Source organism: Pollicipes pollicipes, unplaced genomic scaffold (assembly GCF_011947565.3).
Source record: "Pollicipes pollicipes isolate AB1234 unplaced genomic scaffold, Ppol_2.1 Scaffold_6138;HRSCAF=7277_pilon_pilon_pilon, whole genome shotgun sequence".
Taxonomy (NCBI): domain Eukaryota; kingdom Metazoa; phylum Arthropoda; class Thecostraca; order Pollicipedomorpha; family Pollicipedidae; genus Pollicipes; species Pollicipes pollicipes.
The window spans coordinates 210,260-222,414 of NW_023596818.1; the positions used below are offsets into that span (position 1 = coordinate 210,260).

The window sequence follows — 12,155 nt, forward strand, 5'->3', positions numbered from 1 at the left end:
TTCATCATTTACTGCACGATCTTAATGACGTTATAGAGGTACAAAGCACGAAAAATGAATACTTGAAAACTTATCGTTCCAGGGGAGTAGTTTTGCAAAATGATTTGGGGTGGTGGCGGAGAGTGGCTGAATTGCCACTCGCCTGCATCCAACGCTTAGGTGCGGGTCAAGCACATCGCCAGGCAGCACTCATCTTTACCATACCGTGGGCTCCATATTAACGGAAGTCGTTTGCGCATTCCCCGAACGATTCAGCGACAGCCATGCAGCTCCACAGCAAATACGACGCCGGATCCACCGGTCAGCTTCAGCATGAGAGAGCGGCTGTCGTACAACCGACCGTTTGTTTACAATGGTCGAGCCAATTTCCTGGATCAGTTCACTGGGCAACGGGCAGAGGGTCCGAATCTAATCTACGTCATATTCCAGCTACTATCCACTTCAGTAGCTCGGGCCCCTTTGCCAGCCTACAACAGACTGCGGGCGACTGGGGGCTTTCCGGAATATTGGCGGCTGTCATACATTGTTCTTTTGCTCAAACCCAGAAAAAGTGGGCTGACCTTGCCGACTATCGCCCTTTCGTATTAACATCGTGCCTTTGTTAGTTGATGGAAGGCGTGGTAAATGTACGTTGACCGTGGTTTTTGTGACGCGCGGCTTTTCAGTTACATTTTTAGTTAAGATGCGCGACATGTTACGCGCGGTTTTTCACTTTTCGTTAGTCAAGATTTCCGACAAGATTCTTGCTTTCTCCTCTTCCTCTCAGGCGGCATTTTTCATGCTGGTCACCATTATGTTACGTGTAGTTTTTCCATATATCGCTCTCGTTTCCTTCAACTTGATTTTTTTTTTTTGCTCTCTGCGTAAGTCGGGGTAAAGGTTCCTGCTTTTTCACAATATTGTTATGCCCACCCGAGGGATTTCTCACCGACACCAAACGGCAATCACGAGATTCACACAGCCCAGCTTGCATAAAAGCAACAAGCGCTGTGACGGACTCGATATCTAAATGAAGTTCCTGTGTGTTTTTGAAGTTACGTACTCGCACATGATGTTGTGTGATGTATAATGTTATGAGCACCTTTCTAGAGATGGTGGCCTTACTCATATCAACCTCACGAAAGAAAAGCTTCTCTGGAAGTGTATGTCTACCGGCAATAATCGTGTATTTGCTTGGATTGATCATGCATGTCATTGTTGATGGTGGCTGTTAGCTAGTTAGTCCACTGTATTGATCTGCAGGTAAATTAGCTGCAGAGGCAATTCCCCGTCATAAACCGACGAACTGGGGCGACTGCAAATGGTGGCGAAAACATTGGCTCACCAACAGTGCATGAACTTCTGCGAAACAGATGCTTTCGTCCTTACGTGGGCAGCAAACGTCGCTTTACTGGGATTCCGCAATTAGCATTCGTACATATACACCATCTCATGCACGCTTGTCACCGGTCATATTAAAGGGAACCCTATAGTGTGGTCGCTACACACAGTCTGTGCAGGTCATGTGCAATGATCAGATCCTCTCAATTATGAACGGAACGTTGCAGCCATACTCCAAGCATACGTCGCCATTCGTCCCCACTAAATAGTAGCCGCCTGGTGCAAGGCTCGCCGCGGCGCCACCACGTGGCCCCCATCTTCTCTCGTCGCTGATTAATGCCGAGATCCTCCTCGGCACGCCGGAATCTCGCATCGGCTCATATTACTTCGTCGCCAGAATTACACAACGGCACGCTGGAATCCCTCACTGGCTCATATGTGCCACCCTCGCCTTCTGGAGTCACTGTAATGATTCTAATAACGATACCCTTAGTGAACGAATTCACTGTCGCTGCTCAGGATGAGTTACTCATGGCTATCTTAGCGGACCTCTTTTTGTGGTCGCGTGTTAATCCACCAACAGAAGAAAATCGATCAACTTTTCCGACAGCCCAATGCCATTTTCCGACTTCCACCCTCTGGGAGTCCCAAGAAGGCAGCTGAAAAGCGAGTCTCACGTTCTTCGAGTCGCGAATCTATCAACGGTACTCTGCGCTTGCTACTGCTACTCTCACTTGCGGACATCGACGTGTAAAAATGTGTCCCACCTCATCCGTGAGTCGCAGAGAGGTCGACCAACAGCCACCTCCCTTATTTCTGTAGGGATTGGGACCTTTCAACCCACGGCTAGACAACTGCCCACGTACCGCATAGGACTTTCTTCATCGCTCGCCGCGAGGAGACACTATGCAAAGCATCCGTGACGCATTTAGCCCGTCGTGACGAAAATCCTTCTACTGCAGTCGTGAAAATTGGCAGTCTCCCCAAGCTGTGCGTAAAATCTGAACCATGCGAGATAATTCATTTGATGTGTAAACGTGGACCAGACTGCGGCGCACCGTGTCGCATGCCGCAAAATTCAAGCCGCACATTATTCATTGATCTGCAGTTTTCCTACAGACTGTTAATTGAAGCGCATAGAGAAATACCAGGCAAGGGTCGTCACGCCATATAGGAACGTACATTAGCGACATATTTGTATATTATATATGGTAATTTCTACAATGCGATGCAAGCACGAAAAGAGTGCGCGACTTATAACAGAGCGGAACTAATGTGCGATCACGTGATGTCAAAAGGCATACAGAACTCATCATTGTCTAAACAGAGGAAATAACCCGGAGATCTCAGAAAATTGCCGAAGGGTCGGCAATTTCTCCGCCGGGCTTACATTCTGCCGAGACGTAGGCGCCGAGCACCCGGTCATGGGCGCGTCAGGCCGATATGGCATCCCATCACCGCGTCCGTGTCAGTCCCTTCGACAGCCGACTCTAACTGTTACAGTACCGTCTGAATGTGCCCATGTACTGTTCGAACGTGCCCATACTCCGACGGGTCGCTGTTGTTAAAGGGCCGCTCCCTATTGATTGCCTTGGCGCGCATGTCCGGAACGAACGAACGAACGGCGCGCATGCCCTAGCCAAACGTAACGAACAAAAACGGTACTCGCACATCGAAAAACAGCGTGCATCCCGCAGCGGAAAGGTATGCCGCTCACCACATTTTTAGAACGGTGCAGCGTTTTTTACGGCCGCACTGTGTGGATCCAGGGACAATTGCAGCACGACTGATTATCAAATAACTCTCGACACCGACGTACGCACTAGTTTTAGGGAAAGATGACGTGATGGTGCCGTGTTCTTTGATGTTGAAAAACCTATGAGATTATGTGGCGATACGATATCATGAGGAAGCTTTTTGATTACGGCGTTCGTGGAGCCATGGGCACGTTCGAATGGCGATCTTTGAGGCCAATCAGTTTTTCAGAATTCGTGTTGGCTCGCACTTTTCAGACAAGAACCAACAAACTGTGTGCGCTAGGGCAGTGTTTTAAGCGTGGCTTTGTTCTCTGTTATGACAAATTATTTTGGGGACTCGGTTCCAAAATCGACAAGTTTCTCCCACTCTCTTCTTGGATGATGTCGCCACCTGATACTCCTCGTCAAACTTTGCCTCTTCGGAGCGTCGATTGCAGTTTGTCGTGGTCCGCCCGGAAAGATGCAGTATCCTTAACGCATTCCGTTGCTAAGCACCTGACTAATAAATTCAGGTCAAGTTTCTGCATGGCTTTGGAGATACGTGCTCGCACCTAACGATGCGTACTACATGACGTTTTTAAAACGTATACAAATGTGCATCCGCGAGGTAATAGGGTCACTTCGTTTGAATGACAAATTTCATGATGTACCTATTTAATTGTTAAGGATATATGTGCGCATGGGAATGATTGGCGGTATTTGACCCTCATTTTGGCTCCGATGTCGAACCTGTCATTGGGGCTCTGAGACGCGCTCAGCAGCTCAGATTATATGAGATCGCCAGCCTGTCATCCCAGTAAGAAGGGCGGCTACTGCGGGCCCATATTAACGTAGAGATACTGACCGTACTCACTGATATTTAACCTCACAACAGAAACACTCCTTGAGAATAACATGTTTTTCAGCCATATTCATGTTTGTTTGGATTAATTATATATGCTACCGTTTATGGTGGCTGTTGCCTGGTTGGCTCGTTGCATTTATTCGCAGTTAAGTTAATTATCATCGGGACAAATTCCCTGTCATAAGCTGACTAACTGGGAACGTCTGCAAATGGTGACGAAAACATCGGCTCACCGGTAGTATACGAACTTTTACGAAAAAGATGGTTTCGTCCCAGCATGTTGGGCAGCAAACGTCATTGAACTGGAATTCCGCAACGGGTATCCACGCATTTACACTGCCTAGCTTTGGTTCAGATGATGTACTAAGCTACGCTTGCTCCCTGTATTCCGAGCCCACCGCTACCATTGCAATTTCAACCCATCAATAAACATCACGCCTCCAGTGCTTGGCATGGAGGTCAGCAGAGAGAGCTGCGTGGTGCTAGATAACGTGTTGAAACGGCCACGCCGGGCTAAGTTTCACCTACCGTGTCCATTGTCAGGCGGCGACACATTTGTAAAGGTCAAACCAAACACGTCACGGTCTTTTTCTGAAACTCGAACCAATTGCAGCCATATTGCGGTAGATCATGGTTTGGTCGGTGACGGTTTATTAAGATCTGCTGCATCCTATGTCACCGGCATTCTGTTATCGCGCGCATTTAGATGTACTGACTTTGGGCGTGACCAGAGCATGTCAGCACATTTGTCTACCACGCCTGTCATGGCATCAACATGTCTGTTGCACTTGACGAGGCAGGGATGGAGGAGAACACTTTTTTTGGAAAATAGCCATTCTTTTCCACTGGTGGTAAGACTGGCCGGCTGTGTGACCACGTCTCACGCCGTGGGATCATCGGCTGGTCAAACTGATCAGTTGTCACTAGGCCATCAGATTCAGGTCCACAGGACCGCGGACATACCTTCTCGTGGCCGAACCGTAGTGGTACACAGACACTGCCGGTCCCGCCGGTCCGAACTCAGCGTCCAGCGACGCTGCGGTACCGGGTGGAGCAGAGTCGCCACCGTCGACAGAGCAAACGGAGGCATCCGTCAGCGCGCAGCGCCAGTTTCATGACTTCGCCCGATGTTCGGTGCACCGCATCGGGTTTGGTCCGGATCGGACGATGTGGTCGGAAGGTATCGACTGTTTGGGACGCCGGGGCTCCTCGGGCTCAACAAGCCAGCAGTCTACGTTTTGCGGCACTTCCAGGCCGCAGAGAGCGCCACCCGCATCGGCGTCCAATAGACAGAAATGGCTCGCTGACGCTCTTCAGCCCTGCAGGGCAGAGGGCGTATGGCGTCTGGCCGATCAGCCGTAACGGCTAGAACTGCTCATTTACAGTGCTCATGAGGCCTGCTATGGCGACGGCGGTTGATAGTCGAGTGTTCCGTCTCAGAAGTGGACTTCAGCGCGCCTACGCCGCAACTTTTGCACCAATTGGCGAAAATTGTGCCGCTGTTCGAGATAGTGTGTACTGAATGTGATGATCTTGTCGCTGATGAGTACAGAAACAACTAAAGGCGGTTTCGCATCTTTTCCTAGGGTTGCATAACCCTTTAGGCTTCCGATCTACCTCCAGTCATGATACACACACACACACATACACACACGTGCACGCATGCACGTACGCACACACGCGCACGTATGCACGCACGCACGCACGCACGCCTGCATAAATGTATATATATATATATATATATATATATATATATATATATATATATTGTAAGGCGCCGCCTGGGAACAACACGCCCTGGACTGGGTGTGAATATGGTTATCACCACGGTGGAACCTTGCTTTGTACATCATAGATGACGAATAAACTTGTTCTTGGAAATACGCACGACCACGGTGTGTCAGATCACAAGACCCACGTATGGTCTGTATAGCACTGTGCCAGTGGTCACTTTAATCGCATGTCTATCGCAACAAAAAAGTTTGTTCAAGTTTGCAAATAAAGTCAGGTTGTTTCCATTCAGATTCTAGCTCTCATTTGGATTCCTGACTTCCATGATCGGTGATAACTGTCACATGTCTCCGGCCCACCCGGCTCTAGTTTTCAGCTAACACGTGTGGGAACGGTACTCGGTGTTTGGTTTTCCTTGCGGTCTGCACTCTTATTGCTTTGATTTTACTGATGCGGTTAACCGATTAAACCTGCTGTCAATTTTGGATCAGTGAGTAGTCCGGAACCCACCCGTAGTGTAGTAAGCAGTAGTTTTAGAGCGTTTGCACCAAGCCTGTGGTGTATTTTCCGGTGGTCATGCTAAATTACCTAATATTTTGATACACGCCATATTTATTCCGGTGGACAACAAAATGCCACCGGGGGGAAAACCTGAAAAGCAAACGAATGAGACAGTCTTCCCGCTTAGCTACTAGGTGCCCGAATTACCAAACATAAACATCTTAGGCCGCTATAGATGCACACCGGGGTGGCAAGCAAGGCGCTACAATAACAGCGCAACAGGTCGGTGGCAGCATGGCCGTAAGAGTTCTTGGAGGCTAAGTTGAAGATCAGGAGGCAGAGACGCTGAGCGAGGTGCGCAAATTGCACGTAGTAAAACGAAAGCAAGTGTTTTGAAGTGTGCGACTCTGGTCAGATTACTACCACCGGATCCCCTCAAACTAAGTGCTTGGGGTTTGGCATAAAAGACGTTCTTGCCTATAACAGTCAATGGTGGTAAGGAACAGTGAGTAGGGATAATGTACTACATAGTGACTACTGGCTCATCAAAAACAAACCCGCACAGAATATTTGGATGTAGTTACAAAAGGTAAATTAGTGGAGATGGGCTGAACAGTGAGACATAATCTCAATTACCCCAACATTGTAAAAACAATTAGGTTTTTCCGCGGATTTAGCCCATTTTCTTCACAAAGTTAATGGGGGGAGGCAACGGGCAAGCCCCAGGGGGAGGACAATCGGGCAAACCTCAGGGGGGGGGGGGGAGGCAACGGGCAAACCTCAGGGGGAGGCAACGGGCAAACCTCATGCGTGAGACATTTGCGTTTGTGGTTGGAATGCGCCTAGTACCTACGCGCCGTAAGACTTCACACCATTCGTGATGCCACCCGATGCAAATAACGTGACAGGAGTGTTTCGCAAAACGGGTTGCCGGGAGCTGAACAGTTTAAATGTGTGAGACCCACCTCGAGAGTATGCCACTGAACGGGTTTTGCCGCGGATTTACCCACTCTCGTCGCAACGTTGCGGAGGCTGGAGTCTAAGCGTGGGGGGGGGGGGACTACTGCTGAAGCTTCCGTCAGACGCGGCTTGGCATGGCATGGCGTGGCTTGGCATGGCGGCTTGGCATTGGCATGGCTTGGCTCATCATTGGCTCTCGGATCTCTCCGGCCTCGGAGACGATTCCACACTATCGCTGCAATCGTCAGATCGCATCGTATGGCATCGACCTGGTACGCTCTGGCATTCCAGCTCGCTCCGCTGGTAATACAAATGTGTACACTTACTGGGCTGTCGAATGTGCATGGACCATTAGTGGGCTTGGAAACACAGCAGTTGGCACCAGAGGTTTTTTTATTATCTCAGTGCAAGTTTCGCTCATTTGATGTGATGAACATACCAACAATATTTGCAAATAAACGGCCACCAGCACTTGCATTGCATGCCATTCACGTAGTGTCACTCAACTATCAGCTGTGATTTATTTACCCACCGTGTTTTTCACCAGAGCGGTGTTCGAGCAGCTCGATGCGTGATATGCGTGTTGTTGACGGTGACACGAAACACTGCGCGTGAACAACGATAGGATGAGCCAAGACCAGATGTAGGGCTCGTTCATGGGTTGGGGGTTTGTTTGTCCAGTTGGAGATTATCCACTGACGTCTTGGTCGTGTCCGACCTGATTCACAATATGAGAGCCATAGAATAACAATAGTTATCCAGGCCGGAACCAGTTCGGCTATGCTGTTATGTCATGCGTCGCTTTCATTCTGGTGTTGTGTACACTGAGACTTGAAGCTCACCATCTTAGGACCAGCCTCTGCCTCAGCCCGCTTCGATTGAAGAGTTGCAGATCAACCATTAACATCCTACGCCTGTCACTCTGCACCGTTGTGACATATAAAACATTTACAAATTCATATTGTTAAAACACTGACAAAAATTACATAAAAAGGCGTTCAAAATGGCCGACGCAAAAGACATGTTCGCATTCAAATCATTCAGTGCTGAATCGGCTGGATTTGGGGACACTCCGATTCGGCACCATCACGTGTGAGTCGAGCACCTGCCGAGGGAGTTGAATGCCACCGGCCCACCGCGCTCGGGACACGCCCCCGATCTGTGGCCAGCGGTGGACATCGTGCAGAACGGAGTCACTCCCGCTCCAGCACTGTTTCAGATCCGTATGTTGTCGAAACACGAGTAAACCATAACACATGGAATGCGTTTTCACAGCATCAACCGCAGCCGCTCGGTCTACCATTGTCCAACGCAGAACACGTGGCGCTTTTATACGCTCAGGCGTGATGACTCCTGACAGGCAAACCACGGCTAACACCACATTGTCCTGCATGCAACCAGTGACTGGGGCTGCGCCGAGCAGGGGGAAGCCCGCCTTCTCACCATACAATCTCGCTCACACGACGCAGCGGCCAGCCCTACCGCGCTGACGGGGACGTCCCGCCCAGCGCCAGTACTGCCATCTGGCAGGCCACGGCCGCAACTAGCAACAGGCTGGGTCCCAGCGAGGCGGCGCCACTGTACCACGGGCAGTAGGGACACTGGTACGAGCCGCACACTTGGCAGATGTCGATCACGTTCAGCTCGGTCGAGTTGAGGATCTGCATCTCGAATCGCTCGGGCGCGAAGTACTCGTACATGAAGGCGGTCCTGACGGCCGTGTAGTTGGCCACCAGGAAGCGGCGGAAAATCGTCCAGTTGTAGCACTGAGTGAAGTTGCTGTAAACCTGCCGTCAGAGGTGCGGGTTCAGCTGTTGATTCGGCAGCACGAGAGGCATTACAGCACCTCCGGTATGGAAGGCAGGATACGAAATATATGCGGTGATTCTTAAGTAGCCACCTGTCACATCTTCCACGCCTTTAACGACGGTGAGTTTTACAAAAAGAGGCTTCGTGACAAACCGAGAAGCTGCGCACTTAACAGCCGCTCGAAGCCTTCGTTTGGAAGCCTGCTTCGTTGCCGAATCTAAGGTTGGAACGCACCTTATCGAAGAACCAGAAGATCTTATCTGGCGCCGTTTTCCCGTTCATCAGAGTGTTCATTGGTCTGCGCTTGAACGCGCGCACGTTGGCATTGGCCACCTGCTGATCCAGTCGGTACCCGCTGGGGAACTCCACCTCCAAGATGGTGGCGCCGCTGACGGGCGACTCGTCCGTGTTCACCCATCTGCGGGCCAGGTTAAGCCGAGTGATGCCGGTACGAGCCTGGCTGGCCTTCGTCTCGAAGAGCCGAAGCACGAGGGCCACTGGTGTTATGTGTACTGATTATGAGGCAAGTTCATCAGTGATGAAAGTAGAGCATATGTCAACAAGCGTTCGCTGGCGAAAGCTGCATTCATTCCATGAGTCTTTGCAAAAGTGCTTGGCAGGGCTGACTAAACTGGCCACTGAAGCTAAACAAATTTCGGGTTGTTAGCAACAAACAATTTGGCCTGTAGTCCCACTCCTCAGAACTCATTTACCCAGACGAAAGGTCGACCTTTTCTTCCGCCTGATCCTGACAACCGATCCCATCGCCTGGGAGGCGTCCTCCCACACGTCAAACAGCAACGGTACCCACCGGAAGCATGCCTCCACGTGGATGATAGACTTGTTCCGCGCCTCCTGCAGGGCGTTCTCGCGCACCGTCAGGTCGAACGCCTTGACGGGCGGCGTGTCCTTGAGGTCCTCACGGTCGATGCCGAACGAGAGGTCCAGCTGGACCACGGCTTGGCCAGCGCCCTGGCCCACCACGTTGATGTGGCCCCAAACTTGCGGAAGCTGCGCGAGGAGTGGCCAGCGTAAGCGCATGCGTAGCAGATTCGAGAACCCCCCGCTGCATCCGTGACCATTGCGATTCCAGGTGGTGCGCGTTTCATGACATAGCACGGCATAGCACGGACGAGTGCATATTTACAGCCCCTGGTTCGACCTTTGCTGTAAACGCACGATGCAGAATTTTCCGTTACGATGTAGGATTTACCGTCGTTGTGCCAACATAACCCTGACCACGTAGGCTTGGACATTGAGACTGAGGATAGCATCGCAACACCAGACACAGCACACAGCAGTACGAGACACAGCGGTACTCTGAGCCCTAAAACGTCAGCCACAGCGGTCTCAAAATGTCATATGAGCAGGTGAGGCTGACGCCACATGAGCTAACGTAATGGAATAAAACAGTGCAAAGCAGCAATGCAATTGGAAACAAGAGAAACAAAACCCCTCATCGATATCCGCACCAACCAGAGTGCAATTTAGGCCATCAAGCCATGACGATCGCGTGGGTAAAGTCGATGTAAACTTAAGCGAAGTGGTGGACATTCCTCTGCCTCTGGACCCGATCGTCCCCGGCCTCCAGATCTTACTTCGACAGCCGGTATGACGGAGGTGGCGTTGTTGGTGATGCGGACCACCTCCTGGAAATTCCTCAGGCCGGAGGTCTCGATGTAGACTTGCATGTCGGTAATGTCACGCAGCCGCGCGCGGAAGGAGTACTCCGTGAGCGCCTGCATGGCCATGATGCTGTCCTGCGCGGGGAGGAGGCGCTCAGTGACGTCACGGGGCGCCCTGCCGACACCTGGAGGCCGCGTGGGGCTGCGGCCCGCTGCAGTCTGCAGGGACTCGGAACCCAGTGTGGACTAGTTGCCTTATCAGTGTAGCTTTCTAGGCCGTTTCTCCGGTATATTTAGGTTACGCTGGAGACGCGGGGCTCCTCCAACCTTTCGCATCACTTCCCTTTACCCCACAATACGTACCATTCCAAATAAGCTAAAACTAAGCACGCATTCATGTGGCCAGGTACCGTGGCTGCCTTGATCTTGACCCGTCTTGCCTCGCGCCTGGCCCAGGCTCTCACTCGTGCGGAGGCAGCGCGAGTCCCGCCGGCCGCTACTCACCACGGTGGAGATCCAGGCGGCGTCGAACATGCGCATGGAGTTGAGCCATTTCACCATCTTCTCCTGGTCGATGCCGACGCCGTCTCGCAGCAGGTACACCAGCAGGCCGTACGACGTCGCCTCCACCGACTGCGCGTCCCACGGCTGTTCGTTCTTGGGCTCCACGTAGGGCCGCTGGTTGACGTCCTTGCTGACCGGGTTCGTCTCGAGCGGGTCGCGCGCCCAGTAGTACATGCCCTCGATCTCGCGGCGCGCCTCGCGCAGCTTCATGAACGCCACCTCGCGGTCGACGCTGTTGCTGACGGTCAGCGCGTAGGCCGTGATGGTGATCTCGTACGCGTCGGTCAGCACGTTCAGGCTGCGCTCCAGGTACTGCATGGCGCGGATCTTGGCGGTGGCGACTGCTGCCTTCGCCTCACCCTGCAGCTTCTCCTGCACCTCGTGCAGCGTGATGAGCACGTGGGCGGTGAGCGGCACGTAGCGTTTGCGGTTCGTCTCGCCGGGGATCTTGGAGCGCGGGTCCATCTTCTGGTCGAGCGGGAACTCGTACGCCTCGGTCTCGTAGAAGGAGCCGTCCTCGTTCTGGTACAGGGTCAGCCACTTGGCGGCCTCGGACAGGATGCGCGGCTCGACGTACAGGAAGTTTTCCCAGTCCTGGAACTGGGAGTAGTGCAGCTGCCGCACCGCCCACGCCGTCGCCCTGCCGAACACGGCGAAACCGCGTCAGACGCCTCCGTAAAGGCCACGCGGCATGGCGCGGAGGTGCAACCAGACCGTCATCTCTGCTCACGCTGTGATGCTGAGTGCGTGTGTACATAGGCTGCCGTCATCCACGCACTGCACAGCTGTAAAGGGATTCATGCGTGGTTTTCCCCTACCCACTAAAATCAAATTTGTGGACGTCTTGGTTAGATGGCGTATCCCTTATGGACACTTGTCTTGTTTGCAAGCTGCCGGCGGAAGAACCTTGTAAGTAAAAAGGAAGAAAGCAGAGAGCGAGAGTGAGAGCGAGAACGAGAACGAGAACGAGAACGAGAACGAGAACGAGAACGAGAACGAGAGAGAGAAAGAGAGAGGGAGCGGGAGAGGGAGAGTGGCGGAGGG

The 12,155-nt window shown here is 52.0% G+C and overlaps 1 protein-coding gene across 1 annotated transcript; it reads right to left on the bottom strand.

The window, feature by feature from the left end:
• Positions 1 to 7,495: 7,495 nt before the first annotated feature.
• On the bottom strand, positions 7,496 to 11,751 carry LOC119106003 (complement C3; the record flags this gene model as incomplete). Its single annotated transcript, XM_037229599.1, is given in 5 exon segments — positions 7,496 to 8,900; positions 9,157 to 9,340; positions 9,734 to 9,933; positions 10,521 to 10,682; positions 11,052 to 11,751. Coding segments are annotated over 5 exon segments (1,555 nt in total), but the record flags the coding sequence as incomplete, so codon positions are not given.
• Positions 11,752 to 12,155: the final 404 nt, after the last annotated feature.